This window comes from Gopherus flavomarginatus, chromosome 3, assembly GCF_025201925.1.
Source record: "Gopherus flavomarginatus isolate rGopFla2 chromosome 3, rGopFla2.mat.asm, whole genome shotgun sequence".
NCBI classification, from domain to species: domain Eukaryota; kingdom Metazoa; phylum Chordata; order Testudines; family Testudinidae; genus Gopherus; species Gopherus flavomarginatus.
In genome coordinates this window covers 97,116,779-97,142,966 of record NC_066619.1, presented here as the reverse complement: position 1 = coordinate 97,142,966, position 26,188 = coordinate 97,116,779, and the positions used below count along the sequence as shown (strand labels likewise).

The 26,188-nt window shown below is 43.9% G+C and overlaps 1 protein-coding gene across 2 annotated transcripts in view; it reads right to left on the bottom strand.

The window, feature by feature from the left end:
* The window catches only part of SMC5 (structural maintenance of chromosomes 5), a 99,499-nt gene that overhangs the window by 56,629 nt on the left and 16,682 nt on the right, over positions 1-26,188 (bottom strand). For both annotated transcript variants that reach the window (XM_050944148.1, XM_050944149.1), the window contains exons 4-7: positions 18,631-18,793; positions 17,297-17,431; positions 13,001-13,141; positions 8,039-8,200 (exon numbers count right to left, since the gene is read on the bottom strand). In XM_050944148.1, coding sequence (XP_050800105.1) covers positions 8,039-8,200; positions 13,001-13,141; positions 17,297-17,431; positions 18,631-18,793 — 601 coding nt within the window. The remainder of the gene's footprint in view (positions 1-8,038; positions 8,201-13,000; positions 13,142-17,296; positions 17,432-18,630; positions 18,794-26,188) is intronic.

The window sequence follows — 26,188 nt, the reverse complement described above, 5'->3', positions numbered from 1 at the left end:
GCCAGTGGTGAGTAGGGGCCCTCGACTGTTTTAAATGGCCCGGGGGACGTGCGGAGAGGGCAGGGCCAAGAGAGAAATCCGTCCCCAAACATTGCTGGACTGGGCCCCGGGCCAGGAATATTCCTGCTGCCCAGGCACGACGGGCCCATAGGACTTACCATGGGACTGCGTTGACTTGCAGACTCTAAAATCTTACATTGTTTTACGTTTAATTCAGTATTTTTTCACATAATTCTAAATTTGTAAATTCAACTTCCATGATAAAGAGATTGCACTACAGTACTTGTATTAGGTGAATTGAAAAATATTTCTTTTGCTTTATTACAGTGCAAATACATGTAATAAAAATAAATATAAAGTGAGTACTGTACAATTTGTATTGTGTTGTAATTGAAATCAATATATTTGAAAATGTAGAAAACATCAAAAATATTTAAATAAATGGTATTCGATTATTGTTTCACAGTGTGATTAATTTTCTAAATTGCTTGACAGCCCTAATATGTTGTCAAGTTTTAAAGAAAGTGAAACCACTGAACTGGTGAAAGTCACTGGCTAAGCATCTGGAAACAGAGTTTGCTGAAGTGATAAGCCAGCTTTTGACAGCAGCAGCCCCTTCTGCAGGTGCAAAGACAGTATTTTCTTCATTTCAATATATTCAACCAGTTCAGTTCAATTACTAATTCATTCAAAATTAAGAAACCATTGGGAGTTAAAAAGCAGAAAGTTTGTTTTCCTCTTCCAAGCTATGGATAAAAATTAGGTGCGAGAGGGTGAGATCTACTAGCTCTATCATCTTGAAGGACATAGTGAATTGAACTGATCGTTTCTGGTCACCAACTACAGATAACACTACTTTTGTTTAATAAATCAGTTGTTTTTCATTTAAAACTATGTTTTGATAAATTTTATGATAAGAAAAAAGTTTATGTATCCTACATTTGGGTAATTTTATTTAATAAAAATATTAAAATCCTGTTTCTGAGCATTTTAAATTTAATTTGAAGTTCCATCCAAATAGAGTTCGCAACAAATCACAAATAAAATATTGTCAAGTATCAGAGGGGTAGCTGTGTTAGTCTGGAACTGTAAAAAGCGAAAGACTGTCCCATGGCACCTTATAGACTAACAGAAGTATTGGAGTATAAGCTTTCGTGGGTGAATACCCACTTTGTCAGACTCATGCCCACGAAAGCTTATGCTCCCATACTTCCGTTAGTCTATAAGGTGCCACAGGACTCTGTCACTTTTTAAGTAAAATATTAATCACCTTGTAAATAAGAAATGCATCACTCCATTTTCAAACATCATAAAAATGTAAAAAGTAAGCGTCTGAATAAATGTAAAAAACAGTTATCTTTTTGGTAACTGGTGTTCACCAAGATGTGTTGCTCATGTCTATTCCACAGTAGGTGTGCGTGCTCGCCATGTGCACTGGTGCTGGAATTTTTCCCCTAACAGTACCCATAGGGAGGGTGCGCCCCCGTGACCCCTGGAGTGGCGCCTGCCTGGCACTGTATAAGGGGAGCTGCGCGCTCCCCCCACCCTCAGTTCCTTCTTGTCAGACAACGCTGACAGAGGGTGGGATGTGGAATAGATATGAGCAACACATCTCGAAGAACACCAGTTACAGAAAAGGTAACTGTCTTTTCTTCTTCGAGTGATTGCTCATGTGTATTCCACAGCAGATGATTTCAAGCTGTATCTGTTGGAGGTGGGTAGGAGTACACAAGTTCCCAGGATGGAGGACAGCCCTGCCGAACCCGGCGTCATCCCTGGTTTGGGAGACGATCGCATAACGTGAGGTGAACATGTGAACTGAGGACTACGTGGCAGCTGACAAATGTCTTGGATAGGGATGTGGGCCACGAAGGCAGCTGACAAGGCCTGCGCCTGGGTCGAGTGTGTCCTCACAATGGGCACCAGGGGAACACCAGCCAGCTCATAACAGGACCGGATGCACGAAGTGATCCGGTTGGAAAGCCTCTGGGTGGAGATCAGCTGGCCCCTCGCACACTCAGCCCAGGCAACAAACAGTTATGGGGACTTTCTGAACGGCTTAGTCCACTTGAGGGAGAAAGTCAAAGCCTGCCGCACGTCACTGGATGCGTGAGGCTTGGGGCAGAGGACCAGTAGAAAAATGTCCTAACTCATGTGGTATGCGGAGACCATCTTAGGGTGGAATGAGGGGTGTGGACGGAGCTGGACCATGTCCTTGTGAAAAACCATGTACGGGGGTTTGGAGGTCAGGGCCCTGAGCTCCGAGAATTACTTGTCTAGCTGACGTGATAACAACCAGAAATGCCACCTTCCACGAAAGGTGAGACCAAAAGCATGTGGCCAACGGCTCAAACGGGGGCCCCATGAGACGAGCAAAGACCAGGTTTAAGCCTCACTGTGGAACCGGGAGTTTAGAGTACGGGAAGAGGAGTTCCAGACCTTTAAGGAACCGGCCAGTCATAGCATGGGAGATCACCCTGTGTCCTTGTACTGGTGGATGGAAGGCCGATATGGCCGCCAGGTGGACCTTGACTGACAAGGAGGGCCCAGGGCCTGGCACCCTCAGATGAAGGAGGTAATCAAGGACAAGCTGGAGGGGGCGGACACTGGAGAGACATCCTGGTCTGTCGCCCACTTAGAAAATCAGGACCACTTAGCCAAGTAAGCGCGGCGAGTGGAGGGCTCTCTACCTTCAAAGAGGATGCGCTGAACCTGTTCTGAACACGCCCTCTCCTCTCCCAACTATTGGGCAGCCACGCCGTGAGATGGACAGCCACCAGGTTGGGGTGCAGGAAGCAGTCCTGATCCTGTGAGAGCAGGTCCAGGCGGAGCTGTAACTGCCATGGCGGAGCTACTGCCAGGCTCATGAGGGTCCCATACCAGTACTGCCTAGGCCACGCCGGGGCAATCAGGAGGGCTTGGGCCTTGTCCAACTTTATCTTTTCCAGGACCCTGCTGATTAGAGGGAACAGGGGAAAGGCATAGAGGAGCCTGCCTTACCAGGACAAGAGAAAGGCATCAGAGATAGCACCCCTTCCCAGGCCTCCCCAGAGCAAAACTGGTGGCATCACCCGTTCTGTTGAGATGCAAACAGGTCCACCTGGGGAGTTCCCCACCTTCGGAAGAGCTGGTGGGCCACTTCCAGGTGGAGGGACCACTCATGTTGTGAGGAGAAATCCATGCTTGGGCGATCTGCCCTCTCGTTCTGGCTGCCTGGTAAGTGGAAGGCCTTCAGGTGGATATTGTCGGCTATACAGAAGTCCCACAGCCTGAGGGCTTCGTGTCAGAGGGCAGAGGACTGGGCCCCACCTTGCCTGTTGATACAGAACATGGAAGCCATGTTGTCCGTGAGGACCTTGACTACCTTTCCCTCCAGGCGCGAGAGGAAGGCCATACATGCCAGCCGCACCGCCCTGAGCTCCTTGACGTTTATAGGTAGGGTCAGGTCTTGAGCCAACCACAGGCCTTAGGTCTGAATGCTTCCCAGGTGGACTCCTCAAACCAGGTCCGACGCATCAGACACCAGCTCCAATGACAGGGCATTGTCCCTGAATGGGACCCCGTGGAGCACGTTGCTTGGTGGTGGTGATCAGGGAGGTGATCACCGAGCCTGGCACTGTGAGGACCTTGTCCATCCCATCCAAGGCCTGGGAGAAATTTGAGGCCAGACAGCGCTGAAGGGGCCTCATCCTGAGTCTGGCGTGACGGACCATGTACGTGCACGCTGACATATGGCCCATGAGCTGCAGGCAAACCCTGATTGTTGTAACCGGGAACCTCGTGACCAAGTTGATGAGACCCTTCAGGGTCTCGAATCTGTCTGGTGGGAAAGAGGCCCTGGCCGACACTGCATCCAGGAGCGCCCCAATAAACTTGATGCATTGGACAGGGACTAAGGCGGACTTGGTATTGTTTACCAGCAGGCCAAAGGTGGTGCACGTGGACAGGAGGAGCGGTAGATGATCCCACCAGGAGGTGCCTTGACAAGCCAATCAACCAGATACAAGGAAATATCTGGACTCCGCCCCGACATCTGAGGTAGGCCGCTACCACCAACATGCATTTTGTAAACACCCTGGGGGCAGTGGACAGTCCAAACAGAAGACCATAAATTGGCAATGGTTGTGTCCCACCACAAACCGGAGGAAGCGCCTGTGCCTCTCGAATATGTGGATGTGGAATTACACGTCCTGTAGATCGAGGGCAGCGTACCAGTCCCCAGAATCCAGGGACGGGATGAAGGAGGCCAGGGAGACCATGCGGAACTTGAGCTTCACCATGTGTTGATTTAGGCCCCGTACGTCCAGTATGGGTCTAAGCCCCCCTTTAGCCTTCGGGATAAGGAAGTAATGGGAGTAGTACCCCTTGCCCGTGAACTCCTCGGGCACCGCGTCTATTGCTCCTAGTTCCACGAGCCGCCCCATCTCCTGCTCAAGCAGAGCTTTGTGAGGGGGTTCCTCAGGGGGGACATGGGGGCGAGGGGTGGTTGGGCGGGGAGGATGTAAACTGGAGGGTGTAACCCTGGGAGACGGTGTTGAGGACCCATCAGTCCAAGGTGATCTGCGACCATTCTGGGAGGAAAGCACATAACCAGTTGGGGAAGGGAAGCTTTATTGGGGTTGGATCTCTGACGAGGACTAGGGGGATGCCCCCGAGCGTCACATCAAAACTACCTTTTCCCCGCCTGCTTGCCCTTAGAGAGTCCAGCCTATGAGGGTGACTCTTATAGTCCCGCTGCTTCTCATGGGCAGCCTCGTACTTCAGGAGGGCAGCCAGGGTAGAAATCTGCTGTGGCTTAAATTTAGGTTTTGCTGGAGCCAGGACATATAGGCCCAGTGTCTGGAGGGTCATGTGGGAATCCTTCATGCCATGCAGCCTTGTATCTGTTTCCTCTGAAGACAGGGCTTTCCTATCAAACAGGAGGTCCAGCATGGAAGACTGTGCCTCGCTGGACAGCCCAGAGAGTAAGAGGCATGACGCCCGTCTCATGGACACCACTGAGGCCATTGATTGCACGGCGGTGTCCACAGCATCTGAGGCAGTCTGTAGGGAAGCTCAAGCTGCCATTGCCCCTTCCTGCACAATCATCCTGAACTCCTCCTTATCATGCCCCTGGAGGGAGTCCTCAAATTTGGGCAGGGAACCCCACAAACTGAATTTGTACCGGCCCAGGAGAGCCTGATGGTTTGCCACTTGTAACTGGAAACTCAAAGAAGAATACATTTTTCTTCCGAAAGAGTCCAGTCTCCAAGAGTCTTTGTTCTTTGGGGTCGGGGCTGGCTAATCTTGTCGTTCCCTATTGACCACCTCGACTACCAGGGAGTTGAGTGCCAGGTGGGTATATAGGTACTCATTCCCCTTAGCGGGTACAAAGTACTTTTGCTCAGCCTTTTTTGATATAGGGGCCAACGAGGGCCTTGTTTGTCACAGGCCATTCGAAATCTTAGCCACCCCTTCATGGAGCGGCAAGGCTGCCCTGCCCGGTGCTGATGGGGACAACACGTTAAACAGGGAGTCCACAGGCTCTTCCACCTCCTCTGCCTCGAGCTGGAGGCTTGCTGCCACCCTCTTGGTGGGCCCTAAAGTCCTTCTGCAGGATGGAGGGGGGCGGGGCTGCAATCGCCTCCTCCGGGTGGGGGTGAAGAGGCCAGCGCAGTCTCTCGGTGTCGTCCAACACCAGAGGATCCACCCCCTGGTCGGACACAGGGCATGGTGCCGAGGACGTGCGTCCTACCAATGCCTTCGTCAGGGGTCTAGAGATGGATGCCGACAGAGCCTCCAAAACTTTGGCCACCGAGCGAGCTCCCACCGGGGGCTACGCTGGAGCCCATGGTGCCCACTGGTACCACATGGCTGGCCACGACGCTCGGTGCTACTGCACTTGCTGTGGCACCACTGGGGCTGACTGTCCGGGTTGCCCGGTTTGGCTCATCGAAGGGTGGCTATGAGCAGAGACCTGGCTGGCATAGAATCCACTGCTGTCTCTCAACCAGGAGGAGTGGCAGTACTGGGATCTTCAGTGGTCACGGGACCGCAATCTTGACATGGAGGACCAGTACCAACGATAATAGCTGTTCCGCAAATGACCTCGACAGGCGGACCCACGACAGCGAGATGACGGCGATCGACGCCCAGGGCTGCAATGTCTTGGCAGAGACTCGGAGTGGGAGTCTGAGTGGGAACGGCGTCAATGACTGTGCCATGACCAACTGCGGTACTTTTTCTGCGACAAGGACTGACGACAAAATCTGCCGCAGTCCCATCGATATCTGCTCTCTGCGGAGGACCGGTGCCATGAGTTCCGGATGGATGGAACTCAGCCCGACAGTCTAGCTGGCATCAGGGGCGATCCACGTGGACTCTGCCCCAAGCGGACACTGGACGGTGATCAGCATCAGGAACATTCCCTTGACTGAGACCAGTACCGAGCCAGGGGCAACTGTGGAGATCCCAGTGGTGGCTTGCCTCTGGAGAGTGTGGGATCGACACTGGTGGGGCTCCAGGCACCAGCACGGACATGACGTCCTGGGCCGCTTGGAGGGTTTTGGGTGTGAAAGGCATCCGGACATCTGGGGAGGCCTGTTCCGAAAAGGCCATGCTACTCCGCTCTACGTGAGTCGGAGGCCAGGGGATCGAGGACTGCCCAACATGGGCCTAGCCTCTTTCCCAGACTTCTCTCGGTGCCACTGCAAGGAGGGAGTCTTGGTCCTCTTGGTGTGTCCTGTGGATGGAGAGCGGTGCTGTCTGGTTGAAGGCCCTGGCTGATCACCGCATACCGACACCAGGTACCAGCTCAAAGCGGCGTGCCAGGGTCAGGGTCAGCGCCAACTCCATCAGAATGGCCTGGAGCTCCTCTTACACCGCCCCAGGCAGGTGCCACTACAGGGGCCGCGGGGGGCGCTCCCCCCCATGGGTACTGCTAGGGGAAAAACTTCTGGTACCAGTGCACATGGCAAGCACGCACACCTACTGTGGAATACACATGAGCAATCACTCGAAGAAGAAATTAACAAACACCAATTTTAGTGCAAAGGCATATCATTATGTTTCAATAGTTACCAACTAAGGAGAATCAATCTTTAGGAAAATAATTAAGAAGTACAAATGTAAAATGATTAAAACTGATTTTTTAAATCAAGGTTTCCTGATTGCTTGATTTAAACCGTGATTAAAATTGGTGATTTAGATTGCTTTAATTCAATCCACCCTGCTCACCATTTTTTAAAAGAACAAATAGCAAATAATGAATACAGTACATCTGATACTCAGGCTAAAATAAGTCATAGAAATCTTTCAGGATTCATGAACATTTTCCAATGGTATGAATATATGGCAGCTATCCAAAAACTCTCAAACAACATATTACACCACAAAACATTGCTAAATTAACTGTTTTTATTCATAAATATTATTATGAATCATGGAGGAGGACCAGTTACTATCTGACAAACTCTATCATATAGGTATTTATAATAGGCTTAAATGTAGATGGAGTAACAGCTCAGAAAATCAGTAAGGCCAAAATATTTAAAATTGGATGCATAAAGCTAGCTACCTAAACTAAATTGGCCTGATTTTCAGGAGGTGCTCATCAATCAGAGTTCCCAAATTAAGAAATTAAAGCGCTGCAGGTGCTTGGCACATCTAGAAAAAAAATCAGGCCAAATTAATTAGATCCCTAACTTTATGTACCTAGGTCTGTATATGTTGGCCTAAAGATTTTTAGTATAAGAAAACCATATAGCTGTGTCTATTGCTATGGTGCTTTTACAGTAGTGCACCAAATGTGATCATGGAAAGTGAACTAAGTAGTACCTAACTCCACATAGCCATATTTAATTTCCTTTTAGGGAGGAGAGGCACAAAGAACAGAGCAGGGAAAATGAGGGCAAAAATACTTCCATTAAAATCTCTTCTAAAAACAAGCTACTTCTACTATACAAAAATGAACATCTTCTGATTGCTTCATATTCCATTTTCAGCTTTATTAAACACATGGAATGTCTAAGTATTTTAACCGAGAATCCAAAATACATACCTTCTCTTTGATTTTTATATCCAAATTCCTCCACTGCTTTTCAACTTCTTGAATTTGCTGTGTCATTGGAGACTGTGTTTGTTGTAGTTTTTTTAATTCTTCCTTTGCATGGTCACGGTTTTGTTTCACCTCCTCATGCTCCTGGCGAACGTTTTCATATTCCTTACAAGAATTTCAAGCAAAACAATGAAAGCCTTTTACCTTCTGTGGTTAGCTGGATACATATATGCCCTTGCAATGCTCATGTTTAATTCAACAAGAATCATGCAAAAAGTCTGTTTTACAGTGATAGAGTTCCAGTAATGGTTCAATTAACTTGCTAGGTATGGATCAGCTTGACCCTGAGATACAATGACCAACCTATTCCCTGCTGATCAAAAGCATGCAATGACATTTGAACAATTTTGCTTTAAAGTATGAGTTTAAACATCCAATTATTCTGTGACTATCCTGACTTGTGTGTGTGCGTCCTGGACAATACTAAACTTGGGGAGTTTGTCCTGGTTTTAGCACAGCCCACCAGTTGACAACATCAACCCATCATTCCACTGCAACTCCCAACACCAAGATGAACTTGGAAACTCTACTGATATCTACAGGACCCTGAAATGTGAGTTCAAGAGCACAAGAGTCTGAGGTACTCCAAACTCTGGGGCATGCAAAAAACAGAAATGCTCATATTAGGATTTCACACTATTATCTATTGTTTTTGCTGTATGTGTTGCTGCCTTTTCCCACCTGGATATTAATTTTTCTACTTGTAAACAGAGAACATTTTTGTACTGCTGCCCAAGTTACTTTGAAACATTCTTTGTCAACTCCTTCCAAAATGGTCAGTCTCAGAACAGCAACTTAATCCTCTGGTGACACTGACAGATAAACAGTTTGTTCTCCAGTTACTGTTGTTCAAGATTATTGCAGGGACAGATTGCCACATCCTTGCTGGAAACATCTAGAAAGTCTTGGCCTATGGACAATGCAGCATCAAAGGTTGAGCCTCAAAGGGTATATAAAGAAGTCATGGGCCTGCCCTGCCCCTCAATTTCTTTCACTATTTCAAAGTACACTAGAAGGCTCAGAAATAGTTGGGAAGGAGGACTGATCATGTCAATTAACCTACACAAGCTAGCACCTCCAAGTTATTCAGTTATAGGTGAATATTGCTTTTTCAAATATTTTCTTAAGAGAGCTATTCTCTGTGAATCTGATTAGCAAAAAGATTCTTGTAAAGTGGGTAGGAGGACCTAACTAAACAAACAAACAAACAAACAAACAAACATTATTCTACCAAGCTGAGTGTCAGATCTTAAGATAAATCTAGAATGACACGTATATATATATGAACCAAGTCACAGCTCTACAAATGCCAAGTATGGGAATGTTTCCAAGAGAAACTGTGGAGATTACAAATAAGCAATGGAATATACATTAAGACTTTTGGGAATCATAACCCTCACAAGATCATAACACTTTGTAACTACACCGCCACCCCGCTATAACGTGATCCGATATAACACGGGTTCACATACAGCACGGTAGCAGCTGGGCTCCAGCGGTGATTTAAAGGGTCCAGGGCTCCAGCTGCTGCGGGGAGCCCAGGGCCCTTTAAATCACCGTTGGAACCCTGCTGCTTCTACCCCAGGGCTACAGCAGCGGGGCTTGGGCAGTGCTTTAAAGGGTCAGGGCTCCCCACAGTGGCCAGAGCCTGGAAGCTCTTTAAATCACTCCCAGAGCCCTGCTGCTGCTGCTACCCCAGGGCTGTGGCAGCAGGGCTTGCCGGCGATTTAAAGGTCCCAGAACTGCTGCGGGGAGCCCCAGGCCCTTCAAATCACCGCTGGAGCCCCGCCGCTGCTACCCCGGGACTGCGGCAGCGGGCTCGCTGGCAGGTTAAACGGCCCAGGGCTCTGGCTGCTGCAGCTCCCCACGACCGCATTCTATCAGGGTAGAGGTGTATATATATTCTTTATGTAGGTAATTTTAAACTATAAAGAATCTGTAGGACTACTTGATGGGTTTATTTCCACTAAAGGTAGTAGATAAATGCTCTTTTTACACTTAGGCTATGTAGTAAAGTTTTCCCCAGTAATTAATGTAGTTTTGGGGGGGGGGGAAAGAGAAGGAAAGTTAAACAGGTGATTAATAAAGGGATATCAGAGTAGCTCCATAGGTTTCAAGACTGGGAGGGACCATTATGATCCTCTAGTCTGATCTCCTGCATAACAAGGTCATAGTAATACCTGTACTGCACCCAAAAATTTGTGGTTGACCTAAACCGTGTCTTTTCTAAAAGACATCCAAGCTCCACCACCACCATCGGCATTGCAGTGAGAACTCATGTTCAGTTAGTTATGAATAATGACTGCCAGGTCATTTTGAAAGTCACTCACTTCCAACATAGTCCAGCAACCTGTAAGTATCTAAACTACCTTAGCTAATCATTTGGACTATGTACAAAATCACCAGTGGATCTTCATAGAGAAACTTGATAAAGTGAAACAGTAGTCCAATAAGCCGAGTTCAGCCTGACATTGAGAGGTTTTTTTGTGTCAAAAGATAATCAATCATCATCAGAATAGTAGCAGATGTTGGGTTAATCTGGTTTGGGGCTGCCCACACAGGGAATCTCTTACATTTTGCAGCACATTTGTCTAGTAGAGTGCTTACAAATCTGCATCAGTATCAGCTGCACCTCCAAAACACACTAATGATTCTGTCCTGTTAAGATTTCAAAATCCATACATGAAGTTGCAAGGATTTTTAGTCCAGGTGTAGCATGCTGTCATTTTCTGTGAAAGAGTGGGAATTAGTGAAAAAGAGGATGGAAGCTCCAGATTAGCCCCCAATTAGACTTATTGGTACTGGATATACCAGAAGCACTTCTTCTCCATCCTCTCCAATTTTCCATTATTCTCGGAGTCAGCAGTATTGGAGTTAAGGCATAAAGAAAAGAAAGCATGAAAGGGGAAATAATGCCTTCCTCTTTTGAAGACAGTGTATGGTATCCTCTTTCATTGCCAATAGATCTATCTGTGGGATTTTTCCATCTCAGAAACAAGGAACAAAGCACTTTTTACTTTCAAGACCATTTGTGCTAGAAAGTGAAATTTCTGCTGAGATTGTAGACTAGTGTACTCTATATGCCTCACAGGCCAACAGTGTTAAGGACACGATTTTTGAATGCACTACCTTCTCAAGGAATAGCTTTTTTACAAGAAGCAGATCTGGCTCCACCCTGGTAGACGATATAGTTCAACTTCATGCTACTGCCTGCTAAATATTTGTATTACTTGATCCTGTACTTGACAGATAACAGACTTGAGAGCCAACTAAACCACTTGTCCCAGTACAATGGTATGTAATCTGGCATCTGCCAAGTTACAGAATTTTAATTGTGACTTAACTAAGCGAGCACTCCAACACATGGCAGAGACACCTGTTGACATTACTATACTGTGATTCAGTGGTTGGAAAGGTTCAGGTCTTCTCTGTTTAAATCCACTATGCAAGTGAGTTCAGTGTTCTGAGGGATAGCCACTAGCATGTAGGGGTCAGGCTGACTGCTTCTTGTCCACCTTCAGACCCAAATGTTCAGGATGCCAAAAGTGTGGTCAATGCTTTCTACAAAGTTCTCGGGAAAATGTAAGTGTGCAGGTGTGTCTCAGCTGTGTGAATCTACAAAGGCATTACTCAAAGAACCATTTATTTCCAAATGTAAAAGTCAATTCAGAAATGTGTGTTATGACAAACATTAATTAGTCTTCCCCTTAGTCTCTGTTGATTAGCCTTCAAAGTACTGCCCAAATAACAGTGATGTCAATGCTCTTTCCTGATTAACTATGCACAGCCTGTAGCTGTCCTGTTTAAACAGATACTTTTTATGCCTTTACCGAGTTATCCCCTACCACTACAGGAGAAATTCACTTCACCCACATAAAAAGGAAAGGACAAAGTTCATCCTCCACTGCCAGGTTGGAACACTATAGCCCATGTCCCCCAGTAGCTGTCCTTTCATAGCATTTGTACTGTGGGTTGGGGCACCTGAGTCACATAACTATGAATCCTGTTGCCTTTCCTCAAGTGTACTCATCAGTGGCTGGCATGGAGGCTTCTTCCTTAATGTATAGAGAGCTTCTCTGTGGTTGCTACACCTGCAACTCCTCTCATACAGCGCCACTACACAGCTAACCTACCGTAGAAGGCCAGGTTTTCTGCACCCTCTGTGAATTTCAATCACTGTAAATGAGATCCAAAAATTTGCCACGTATACTTTATTAAAATTTCCTTCGTGGGCTTAAATGAATGGCATGAAAGCAGAGTAAATGTAATAATGACATAATGCCTCAAAATTCTGAACAACCCCAGCTTAATTGATGGCTTTGATTCTCCAATTCTGAGTCAGTTTTGAAATATCACATTTTGTAATTCAAAATAATTCAGACTCTTGTGGACATAGGAAGATAGTTATTAAAGCAAGCCAAAATGATTTATCTTTAACCCAGCAAGTCTCTTATTTATTTTGATTTCTTTAAAGCACTTATGTCCCGCTCTAGGCGCCTCTATGACAAAACATTTTGTGAAACTCACTCCAAGACTTACTTCTGAAGCAACAAAAAGACCCATCATTCATTATGCTGTAGGGCACAAGGTGATCAGCTGCTTGGAAATACCACTACCCCATGATACAGTACTGAATGACTGGTCTAGCGGAGGGAGTCACTCTGCCTTTAAAGCATGAAGTACAAGCCATTGCTGGAAGCAATAGGTGCAACTAGGCAAAAGCTAAGTGAGGCCAGGGGAAGAACACAATGTTTCAGGACAATTATATACTTTCTGTAATATCAGTAGTGCTTGGGCTATTCTGGGGTGGAAAAAACTTATTTCACTGCATAATAACACTCTCTTTTTAAAAAGATGGTGGGTTTATAATAGTTTTTCAGAAAAATTGGAAACAACAAAACTTACCACCCATGGTCTTTTTCTCTCAAGCATCTCTATTAAATCTAGATGACGCTTGCGTTCATAGTATCTCTCCACATCTTGCTTATACCGTTCATTTCTTTGCTTCATTTTCTCCAAGAAATTAGTTTTCTCTTGCAATGAATTCTGTCAGAAAATATATTTTATACCATTTACTTTGCTCTACTAAAATAACTAAATACAAAGGGGTATGCAGAAATTATGAAAAGTATGTCAATGAAAAGAAATTAAGGATTAGACAGAAGTTTCAGAACAGTAGCTTTTTGTGTTTTCACTGCAACTGAATTTCATGTTTCAAAAAAGAGAGTCAAGCCACTAGTTACAGCCATCAGTACTGGAAGATGCACGACGACTTTTCCCACATAATTGTGGCATGGAAACTCAAGTTTGATATAGGTAATGAGATGCAAGGTGGGTGAGTCAATATCTTTTATTGGACCAAGCTCTGTTGGTGAAAGAGACACGCTTTCGAGACTACAAACTTGAAAGCAAGACTCTTTCACCATCAGAACCTGGTCCAATAGAAGATATTACCTCACCTGCCTTGTTTCTCTAATATCCTGGGATTAACATAGCTACAACAACAATGCAAATAAGAAGTAACCAGAGTAATTCAAACACATCTTAATCTTTAAAAAACAAACATTTTCTGATCAAACAAATTATTCTCTACTGGTCAACAGGAGAGGGGTGAAACTATTTTTAATTACCACCTTACACATTTTGTTCTTTCTTGAATGAATTCTTAACTGAACAAAATATCTCTACTTTCACTAATAATTAGAAGAGATATTTTATAACTATTAGTTTTGCACATCTTTATAATTCCTTTATCTATCTTATTTAGTTACATTAACAGGTTATCACAGAGACTATAAAGATATTATATGGCAAACAAAGTGACATTTAATTACACTGCTCTACAGCCAAAATGCTTCTGAAATAGATGTAGTCCAACTTTACTAATTCTGGGTTACTGAGAACGAAAATGATGCTTAAAATTGTTGATTGGCTCTAGTTTTCAAGATATACTATTGGGTCAGTATATACGACCCTTGACTTGGGAACGGTGGAGGATAAGTGAGTTATAAAGGGAAGGGATCTCAATTTAAACCAGAAATGACTAAAATACATCTTTGACTGGATCTATGAATAAATCTATGACTGGGTTTGGACGGTACTTGCTTTTTAGGCAAAACAATGAATGATGCAATCTGAAGCTGGTATTGCATCATACATGATATGAATTACATCATGTTATTCCTAGAAGTCATGGATGATGCAATCATAACGAAGCTTACATCACTCTGCTGAACAAATTCCCTAGATCAGCTCTAGAAATCATCCAGTGTCGTGGTCTCTTATTTGTCAGTGTTTGATTTTGCAAAGGGACACATTTCTGTTTAGCCAAAGTGAGCAGAGATGCCTCGTACTTGTGTGAACAGTGCAGATAACTTCTGCTATGTTTGTGGTGAAGTGACTTTTGCATCACAAAAGCGCGCAGTATAACCACTATGGTTAAGAAAGCCTATCACCTTTATTTTGGCTGCAAAATTGGAGATCAGGACAAGAGGTGGGCCCCACACATATGCGGCAACACTTGTGCAACAAATCTTCGCCAGTGGTTGAACAGGATAAGGAAATCTATGCCTTTTGCAGTGCCAATGATTTGGAAAGAGCCAATAGATCATACTAGCAACTGTTACTTCTGCATGGTGCCTCCAGTTGGGAAAGGTGTGTCAAAGAAGAAAAAGTGGACTGTGCATTATCCAAACATTCCATCAGCTATACGCCCAGTACCCCACGGAGAAGGACTGCCGGTTCCTGATGCACCAGAATCACTCTCATTTGAGTCAGACGAGGAAGAGGAAGAGGATGAAACTTCTGGTCCTGAACCATCAATGTCACAGGACCCACATTTTCTCCCATCCTCCTCCTCTGAACCACACCTCAGACCACAAGGTGAACTGAATGACCTTGTCAGGGATTTGGAACTACCCAAGAGTAAGGCAGAGCTGTTGGGCTCCAGACTACAGCAGTGGAATCTCCTGGCAGGCTATCAGGGCAAATGGAGCCCATCAATGCTTGCAGACTATTGCTGGATAGTGACAAGAGATGCTCCATTTAATGAATACAAGAGACAAGCCAAGAAGCGCCGAGTAGACACTGAATAGGACTAAACTATGTATATAATAGTTTTTTGCCTTTTGTTTCATAATAAATTTTATTCATATAACCCTTTTGCTGATTTTTAAAGTGTTACATAAACAGGACAGGTGAAATATTATCATGTAAAGCAACCATAAACACATGAAAAGACCTAGGTTTACAATTTATGATTAAAACTCTACTATCTACAATATACATAGACATAAAATGTAAAAACTTAAATATCTTAGAAACAGTAGCCAATCAGTTGTTTTAATTGTCATATTTGAATTCAGCACATCAAAATACATAATAAATAGCACATTTTATCTCTGAAGCAGATGACGTCTCAAAAATTGTAGACCAGTGTTATTAGCTTGGTATCTCCATAGTACCTAGTCAATGACACTGTTTGTCATATAATATTCTACCCCTTAAGTTAGGAGCTGTGAGCATGTCCCCACTAAGCTCCATTTCCCTCACCATTATTATTCTTTATAACTGGAAAATAAATTATGTTGTCAACATACTAAACTTTATTCAGAGGACAGGCAGAGCTGAGATAGGGTATTGTTATGTTGTGAAGCATTAACAGGTGTAATTAATAAGTTGTTTGATCTACAGACAATGGCGTAAGTGATTGAAGCTGTAGCTGTACTAATGAGATGGCAGAGGCTTCATGTGCGCCCATTTTTTCCCTATGAGTTTTCAAATTTCCCCCCAAATCAACAATGTTCTGGACACTTATGCCTAGAACATTCCCGGAAATTTTGGACGTGATTGGATGTGGCGTTCAAACATTATTGTATTACATACAGAAGACAAAAGCCACTGAAATGAGTTAAAGGCCTTTGCAAGCTTGGCCAGTTAACTCTACCTTGACAGGTTTCAGAGTAGCAGCCGTGTTAGTCTGTATCCGCAAAAAGAACCGGAGTACTTGTGGCACCTTAGAGACTAACAAATTTATTTGAGCATAAGTTTTCGTGGGCTACAGCCCACTTCATCGGATGCATAGACTGGAACATACAGCAAGAAGATATTTATACATACAGAGACCATGAAAAGGTGGAAATAGCCATACCAACTGTAAGAGGTCTGTCATAAACAGATAGTCAAGGGTTAATAGAACAGAAGTACTTCATGTCTCTTTTGCCTGTAAAGGGTTAACAAGATCAGTGAGCCAGGCTGTCACCTGACCAGAGGACTGATCAGGGACAGGATACTTTCAAATCTTGAAGGAGGGAAGTTTGTGTGTGTGCTGTTAGATTTTGGTTGTTGTTCACTCTGGGGGCTCAAAGGGACTGGACGTGCAACCAGGTTTCTCTCCAATCTCTCCAATACAGGCTCTTATAAGTTTAAAATAGTGAGTACTGGATAGATAAGGCGAGCTAAGCTTATGTTTGTTTTCTTTATTTGCAAATGTGTATTTGGCTGAAAGGAGTTTAAATGTGTATTTGGCTGAAAGGAGTTTAATTTGTACTTGTATACTTAGGCTGGGAGGGTATTCCCAGTGTCTATAGCTGAAAGACCCTGTAACATAATCCATCTTAAATTTACAAAGATAATTTTTACTGTTTTTCTTTCTTTAATTAAAAGCTTTTCTTGTTTAAGAACCTGATTGTTTTTTTTGTCTGGTGAGACCCCAGGGGACTGGGTCTGGATCCACCAGGGAATTGGTGGAGAGAAAGGAGGGAAGGGGAAGAGAAAGGTTAATTTTCTCTCTGCGTTCGGATAACTTTCTCTCTCAGGGAGAGTCTGGGAGGGGGAGAGAGAAGGAGGGGGGAAGGTGAATTTTCCTCTCTGTTTTAAGATTCAAGGAGTTTGAATCACAGTGATCTTCCAGGGTAACCCAGGGAGGGGAAGCCTGGGAGAGGCAACAGTGAGGGAAAGGGTTTACTTTCCTTGTGTTAAGATCCAGAGGGACTGGGTATTGGGGGTCCCTGGGCAAGGTTTGGGGGGGACCAGAGTGTACCAGACACTGGAATTCCTGGTTGGTGGCAGCGCTACAAGTACTAAGCTGGTAATTGAGCTTAGAGGAATTCATGCTGGTACCCCATCTTTTGGACGCTAAGGTTCAGAGTGAGGAATTATACCATGACAAGGTCAATCAAGATCTACTATGTAGGTACTTACCTCAAGTTCTCTCTCTCTCTCTCTGAAGTTTTTTAGTTCACAGTGGAATTGGTACATTTCTGGTGGGCCAACTGATTTCTCTGTAGCTTCAAGAAGCTCAGTCTTGGACAGTTTTGCAAATTCCCCAACTTTGTCCTGCAAAGCAGAAACCAAAAACCAATGTCATCGCAGGTCTGTTATAATATTGCAAAAAAGTAATATTTTATTGCAATATATTGGCCTATCTCAAGCTAATATACACATACTACACAGAGTTACTTGTCAGACAGCTTTGGAAGTTAGTTAATAAATTATTATTAAATGTGCACCTAAGTTATGTATTACAGCCAGCCCTGTAACTCTGTTATAGTTAGCATATGATCTATTCATATGCATATAGTTAGCATATGATCTAGTCATAGTTCTCCTGGCTGAAAAATCTAATTGTTATCAAATTCTGCCCATGGCTTTCTGAGAATCGCTTTGAACACTTCTCCAAACAAAAATAAAAAACACCCTCAAAATTTCACTCTGCCACATTCCCAGAATTTGTTCTAAGGACATTTTCCTGCTAAGGTCTAGTCTACACTGAAAAACTGATTTTAAACAAATATTAGCTACTGCATTAATAAAAGTAGTTTAAACACCACCTGATTAAAATAATGTCGGCCGGCATGTTTTAAAATGACTTTTTACCCCTAGTCTAGATAGCGTCATATTAACTTTGCCTGGTCTCAAGTTCAGACATGCTAGGAGGCCAAGTACATAGATAATGGAGCTCTCTGCTACTTTTCTTTTCCCAAATATACCCAGGTTCCTCCTGGTTTTGTTCTGAGAATGTATCATATATTTAAAGATACTTAATACTTCAGATTATTTCTCATCCATAGACTCAAGGCACTTTCCAAACTAGGGCAAATACCAAGACCCCCAATTCAATGAGATACAGGGGGGAAAAGTAATTTGCCCAAGATCACATAACAAGTCTAGTGCAGGCCTCCAGCCTCCTAAACTTGATTACTATCCATTGGGCCATGCCATCTCCAACACATGCTCCCTTTTTTATGGAAGATTACCTAATTTGACAAAAATTAGTGAGCCTTAAAACATTATGCATGCCATACACACCCGCACACACACAAAAATATTAAAAATCATTCATGAGTCAATGGTTAAAACTGGGCTTGCTTTTTTTTTAAACCCAAACCCTTTTTGGCTTTCCAAAGAGCTACCTCTAGTCCCTCTACTGAAAGGCCACATTTAAAAAGTCACAATCCCCTTCTCCCCTCCCCACCCACCCACCCCACCAAAAAAGAAATCAGTACTCAATTTGTATCTGTTATTGTCTCTCCTACCTGAGGAAGAAACTGGCACAGATTGCCCACTTGGATATTTAAGGCTGCAATCTGCTCCTCTACTATTTTCAGGGTTGAAGGCTTTCTATTGACAAACCACACTGATGCATTGTTTGCTACATGAATCTCACGTGTGATAATGAGATTTTTAGGAGTCTTAAACCTGATTAATAGGAAAAAAAAAGATGTTAAGTGTTTACACTTCAGCAACTTTGGAAATATACATACAGGGCTTGTCTACATCAGAAAGTTGCAGCGCTGGTGAGGGAGTTACAGCGCTGCAACTTAGGAGGTGTACACATCTGCAGGGCACCACCAGCGCTGCAACTCCCTGTTTGCAGCGCTGGCCGTACTCCCGTTTTGTCTCGGGTGTAGAGGATCCAGCGCTGGTGATCCAGCGCTGGTAATCAAGTATAGACACTTACCAGCGCTTTTCTTGACCTCCGTGGAATAAGCAGGTATCCCAGCATACCTGAGGAAGCCTCTGGTAATCAAGCTGGTCTCCTTCCCCGGCTTGCTCTCGCGTTCCCCGAACCCCGAGCAAGCAGGTCTCCTTCCCTGCGGTTTGCAGGGTGGTTCCGGGAACGCGAGAGCAAACCGGGGAAGGAGACCAGCTTCGCAGCGGTTTGCTCTCGCGTTCCGCGAACCACCCTGCAAACCGCAGGGAAGGAGACCTGCTTGCTCGGCGGTTCGGGGAACGCGAGAGCAAACCGGGGAAGGAGACCTGCTTGCTCGGGGGTTCGGGGAACGCGAGAGCAAACCGGGGAAGGAGACCTGCTTGCTCGGGGGTTCGGGGAACGCGAGAGCAAACCGGGGAAGGAGACCAGCTTCGCCGCGGTTTGCTCTCGCGTTCCCCGAACCCGAGCAAGCAGGTCTCCTTCCCTGCGGTTTGCAGGGTGGTTCGTGGAACGCGAGAGCAAACCGCGGCGAAGCTGGTCTCCTTTCCCGGTTTGCTCTCGTGTTCCCCGAACCCGAGCAAGCAGGTCTCCTTCCCTGCGGTTTGCACGGTGGTTCGCGGAACGCGAGAGCAAACCGCGGCGAAGCTGGTCTCCTTTCCCGGTTTGCTCTCGCGTTCCCCGAACCCGAGCAAGCAGGTCTCCTTCCCTGCGGTTTGCACGGTGGTTCGCGGAACGCGAGAGCAAACCGCGGCGAAGCTGGTCTCCTTTCCCGGTTTGCTCTCGCGTTCCCCGAAACCCCTTGAAGCCGCCCAACAGCGCTGCAGTGTGGCCACATCTAACACCACTTGCAGCGCTGGTTGCTGTAAGTGTGGCCACTCTGCAGCGCTGGCCCTATACAGCTGTACTAATACAGCTGTAACAACCAGCGCTGCAAAATTTTAGATGTAGACATGGCCACAGACTGTACTGGTAACACATCTTGTTGCTTTAAAAAAGAAAGCTCCAAAATCTCTGATGGCAATGACCCTATCACTAGCAAGTGAATAATAGCTTTCAAATGTTAAAACAAAAATTACTGGATACTAGAGATAGCCAAATTCAGGAATGTAACAGGAACTGCTGCATATTATCTAATGGTACAAGGTGACAAGTTAATCTTACAAGCCACTACTCACAAAAATAATCCCTGATCACATGACTAGACCCATTAGTTCCTGAAAAATCTTCACTCAACTGAAGCCAATGAGATCATTCGAGTATACTACTGTGAATGTATAACTGTTTCAAAAACATGTGTGAACAGTAGCAATATTAACAAGTTCTAAAGTATAGTAAATGGATTTTTAAACACACACACAGTTATAGTTTAAAACATCTGAAATGTCTCTGTTACTGCATAGTACAGATTTAGATGTGTATGTATATTCCATATGTATTGTACTCATTCCTGAGGAAAACAATAATCTTATACTACTAAACTAACAAGTATTACTTTGTTTTTATTTTCTGTTTAACACACTAAAAGTACAGTATACCAGATACCTCACAAATAAATATGCAAACAAGATCTCTGTACTGAAATGCTTACCATCTAATTAGCAAAACATGGGGGATGAGATGTATCAGCAAGCAAATAAGCAGTGAAGTCAGCATTCAATCTTGAAATTGCCATTAGTTTGGTTTAGTTTATTTTTCTACTGTCTATTCAGTTAACACTTCTTTAAAAGGAGAGAATTAGGTTTATAAGGCCTTTCAGAAGTTTATTTTAAGCAGGGACTTAAAGGAGCAGAGCTGGAAAGAGAAGGTGGGGTTCCAAGCTTGAAGGGCTGCATGGAAAGCAGCACTAAGATGCGAGTGGGATAAGGATGTGAATACCTTTTTCGTGAAGCCTACGTTTTTCCTTATAAATGCCTACCATGTCATTAAAGATGTTCCATTACAATCACCATCAAGAATGCTTCACCATTGTATACATGATGATCTTGATTTTAGTTATGATCTTAGAGTCAAATTCACCGAAGCTGGCACAGAGGGGTACACATTTCAAGTTCTAAAGGGCATTAGGTGTCCCATCAGTAGGTAGTCCCAAATTTGATCTCTTCCTCATTCTAATCTTTCATCTGAAAACTTCCCTGTTAAACAAAGTACTGAATTTGATTTGGACTTCTGCAGCTAACACAGCTAATGGTCTCCACAGACCATTAGACCCTCTCCATACTTCAAGTGAGATATGATTGGGTTACTTAATTTATCTCCTTTGACCTGCCTTACTACTTCTCAGAGAACAGTGTGACCTGGAGACCCATTGCAGCACCAACTGCCCCCGATTGTCTTACTTTGGCCCTTTTCACAATGCTGAATGTCCAATCATATAGCTTTGTATTTGGGAGCGTAATCCCATTTTATCTTGATCACTGTATTGGACAGGGCTCATGCAAGGTCTGTCCTCTGTCCCACTTCTTATCAAAACAGCATCTTTAAATACTATGCTGAGATTCACAAAAGGTTATATGCTGCAATATAGTTAATTTGTAAGACAGGTACTATCTTTATTAGGTTGATCTTTTCTATGAGAGAGTGGAAAATTCAAAAAAAAGATTTAAGCTAGATTTTCAGATGTGCTCAGCACCCACAACTGGGATCAGGATTTCAAAAGGATGTGGCTCCCATTTAGGCATCTAAATGAACTGGCCAGGTTTCGTAACAGGCTTAGCTCTGGGTGTTATCAAATTTTCAGAAATCTTCCTCCATGGGTGGTGAGCATTTGAGAACTCAGCCAGCCACTTCATTTGGGTGCTAAATGGGAACTAAACAAGTTTTGAAAATTTGAGCCTGGAAAAGCATTAAGGGGATCTCTTTAAGGCTTGTAGGCATCCTTTGACTTTGGCAGTATAGTCAATATGTGTCCAAGATCACCTCTTCATTGTGTGTTTTGAAAATCCTCTCCCCTCCATTAAGTAAAAGGTTATCCTTGGCCAAAAAGGTGGTCTAAGTAACTCATTTCAGCAGAATTTAAGTTATTTTGAAGATCTAGCCATTGAAGCTGATCATTGCCCTAGTTAACCTTCAGAAAGCTGTCTTCACCAGTCCACAAACAGCATTAGTATTCTGCTGCAGCTGAAACCTTGCTGACCAGAATGACCGAATTTGTTAATGGTTCAGAAATTACTATTAAGATCCCTCGAAGAGAGTAATGAAATTGTCTAGAATCACTTTTACTCTGCTACTTGGGAGCACTAAGAACAAGCACAATAGCTATTTGGTATAAAGGCAGGGTGGGAGAGAGAGGACTCAGAAACTGAAGAGCTACTCTTCACTTCCTGCACTATGCCCTCACAACAGCCAGGAAGCTCCAGGGCCGCCCAGAGATGGGGGAGGCAAGTGGGGCAATTTGCCTCAGGTCCTGGGCCCCACACGAGAATATAGTATTCTATAGTAATGTGACTTTTTTTTTTATGGAAGGGGACCCTGAAATTTCTTTGCCCCAGGCCCCCTGAATCCTCTAGGTGGCCCTGGGAAGCTCTGGGTGAAGGAAGATAATTCCTTCTCCCTTGCAGCCTACAAGGGGAGATGCACCATGGAGAAAAATGAAGGAATTCCAATTGATCAGAAACTCCTAGCCACAGATAGATGTGAAAGTGGAGTTCCACCATCAATTTCTGGGAACAGCACCCTCTCCATTTATGGAAGGAAAGAAAGAATGAAGGAAATTTTTACTAGTGCTTTGCTGATTCATCCTCATACCTATATTTTATATTAGCCTTTGGCTAATAGATAATCCTCTGGTTGTAGGTGTCTAAAATATCTCAAGCCCTGTATGCACCATTTAACCTGATACCTGGTTCTCTGCATTTGATCTTAGCTAGATGTTTTCCTACACTTTTGTTAAATCAAGAACATTACAGAAATGTCTGACTTTCACAGAGTAAACTGGATATCATCTACATAAGATACTATTCTGGACTCCAGTGATCTTATTCATCCTCTCTCTGATATTTCACTTTGTGCTCTAATTGTGGTATGCCATGAGCCTGTCCCTTCCTCTCCCCATTCATAAAATAGCATTTTACTCTAATCGGTAAGTAGCAATTCTACAAAAAAGGCCATTTTTTTTTTGGAGTTAAGTGCACCCACCCTACACATACCTCTCTCATTTGGAAGCTTATTTTACATATGTTTAGATGAGGTATAACATGGAGATGCCAAGTAGTGCTCTAGGTCTACAGGTGAGATGAAACAGTGGTTCCCAGAACGAGGAAAAAGTGTTAATTTTTTTGCACAGTTCCAGAAACACTGTAACATGACTATGACTACAGTTTTAGTTTAAGTTAATTTCAATGCCTTAGTGTGGTGTTTACTGATCAAAGGTACCAAAGGAAAGCGTACAGAGATTTTTATTGGTTTTGTATGGGCAAGTATTTTTTTTTCCCCAAATGAAGCTGTCTAGATATGGCAAAAATCAACATTCTGCAATATAATGTGAAATGTTTTCACACTGCATATTCTTAATTGTCAAAATATATATCACAAGTAACAATATTTCCATACCTTCAATTAAAATTTGCTGACCATATCAATATCACACTGACAATTGCATGCCCATAGTTTGTATCGGATAGTGGGCACATATAAACGTACATGAATTCCTAATTTAATGCTTCTCCATTGTAAGTTTTACTACATACAATGCAGCATCTAGTATGCCCAATGGAAGATTTTAATTTGTAATTGCCTTTGCATGTACCACTAGCCTTTAAAATATTGTATAAACTAGCTTTTTAATTCAGTGACACTTATACACAGGTCAGTATTACTGTTAGATGACAATACACAGCTTCATACAAAGTTTCAGTCAAAGTGCTCACTAAACAAAAATGGTAATTTTGATAGTAACATTTAGAACTAATTCATATCTAATTTAGCACAGGTCTGTATACTTGTACAAAATGAAAAATGGTGGCAATGTTAACAATATACATTGGGAATTTTATCTCTATAGGAAAGTTTCAGTATATGAAGACATGGAAGTACAAGCCCCTTTAAAGTTCCATCAAAGATGATGTGCCACCAATGCTCTGTCACAGGGGCTGCTTTCAGAAATATGCAAGCAAGTTGAATTTGGCATGTCAGACTTGTACTGAACCAAGGAAAGAATAACGGACTGAATCTGATCAGAGACCATCACGTTCACCTGCTTCTATTGCCACCACAGCAAGCACGTCCTGCAGCGATTGGTCCTGTTGCACTATTTGCATACAAGAAAAACAAGACAGCAACAAATCTAATGGAGGCAGCATTTCAAAGAGATGACATGTTCTGCAGAATATCTGTGGAAGACTTAATTGCTAAAGATGCAGTTTATCACTCAACATGCCTTTCTTCTCATTTGAGTAAAATGAATCAAAATAAAACCATCTAGTTACGTTGCAACAATAGTCACCTTCCAACATTGCATTTCATCACCTGATTGAAGAGATAAACAATGATCTTATGTACCATAAGGCTCTTCTCTTGTCTAAGCTGCTAAAGAGATATTAAGTTCTGCCTCCTTCAGATGTAGAAACTGCAAGCTATTCCAGTAGCAAGTTACAGACAAAATTAGAAAAACACTATGGTTCTGTAATTTCATTCTATGCACAGCATGGACAAGGCAAGTCTACCATTGCACTGTGGAGAACAGTAACATTAGACGATACAGCTGCTAATAATCTGAAGCAGGAACTCAAGTCATCCAAAGATTTTGGGAATGTTCTTTTGGTGAGTGAGCCTGATGAACTACTTTCAAACGTACAAGTGGTTTTCCATAATGCTGCTTCAATCTTTTGGTCTGAAATAGCTGAAACGAAAGCCTCAGAATATTATCCAAAGCCAGGTGATTGTCATTTACCAAGGTCAGCTACTTTTGTGCCCCAATTGGTATAGGACAGTGGTCCCCAACGCGATGCCCACGAATGCAATGGTGCCCGCGGGAGCATCTTAATGCACCCGCGTCCTGGACCTCAGGAGAGCACCTGCTGAAATGCCACTGAATTTCAGCAGCATTTTGGCGGGGATGCCTCTTGATGACGACGCTTGTCGCCAACAAGTGATGTCATCGAGAGGCATCGCCCCCGAATTTCGGCAGGGGCGCCTCTTGATGTCGCTTGTCGATGGCAAGCGGTGTCGAGAGGCGTCACCGCTGAAATTCGAGGGCAACGCCTCTCAATGACATCACTTGTTGGCAACAAGCGTCGTCATCAAGAGGCGTCCCCGCCGAAATGCCGCTGAAATTCGGTGGCATTTCAGCAGGTGCTCTCCCGGCATGCAGGATGCGGGCACATTAAGATGCCCCTGCAGGCGCCATGGCACCGCGTTGGGGACCACTGTCCTATACCAATTGGGGCACAAAAGTAGCTGACCTCGGTAAATGACAATCATCTATGACAGGGGAGGGTCTCAGAGCCCAGGATCCAGCCCAAGCATCCATAAAGTTGCAGTATAGTCCTTCAACCCGAGCCCAAGCCCCACAAGGCCAAGTCAGCTGACCCAGGCCAGCTGCAAGTGTTTTCTATACCAATAGACAAAAATGTAGAGAGACCACTGATGGAAAGAAGGCCTTCTACTCAATGGCTAGAGTGGTATTTCAAGAACAGTCTGCAGATATTTCTTATGATGCTGGACTACCATTGAACCATGGGAAAGAAAAAGACACTTTCTCCAGGCAATCAGAATTTCTTATGCAATCTGAAACATTTGAAAAATCTACAACACCTCCAGAACAGAATACGCATGAAAAAGTATTTGAGAAAAACTCATTACCTACAAATGAACACTGGCTGAGATCTCTGCTGTGGTCTCTTAAGACTACTACCTCGTGATGTCCTACCAATACCAAATGACAATGATATAGTGAGAGACAAGGTGGGTGAAGTAATATCTTTTATTGAAGCAACTTCTGCTGGTGAGAGACAAACTTTCAAGCTTACACAGAGCTCTTCTTCAGGTCTGGGAAACAAAATTAAATAAATAATGAACGCAAATTTCAAGGAACCATTAGTTAGGTAATTTAGTGTTCCAGACTTGAAGAAGAGCTCTGTATAAGCTCGAAAGTTTGTCTCTCTCACGAACAGAAGCTGGTCCCATAAAAGATACTACCTCACTCACCTTGTCTCTCTAATATC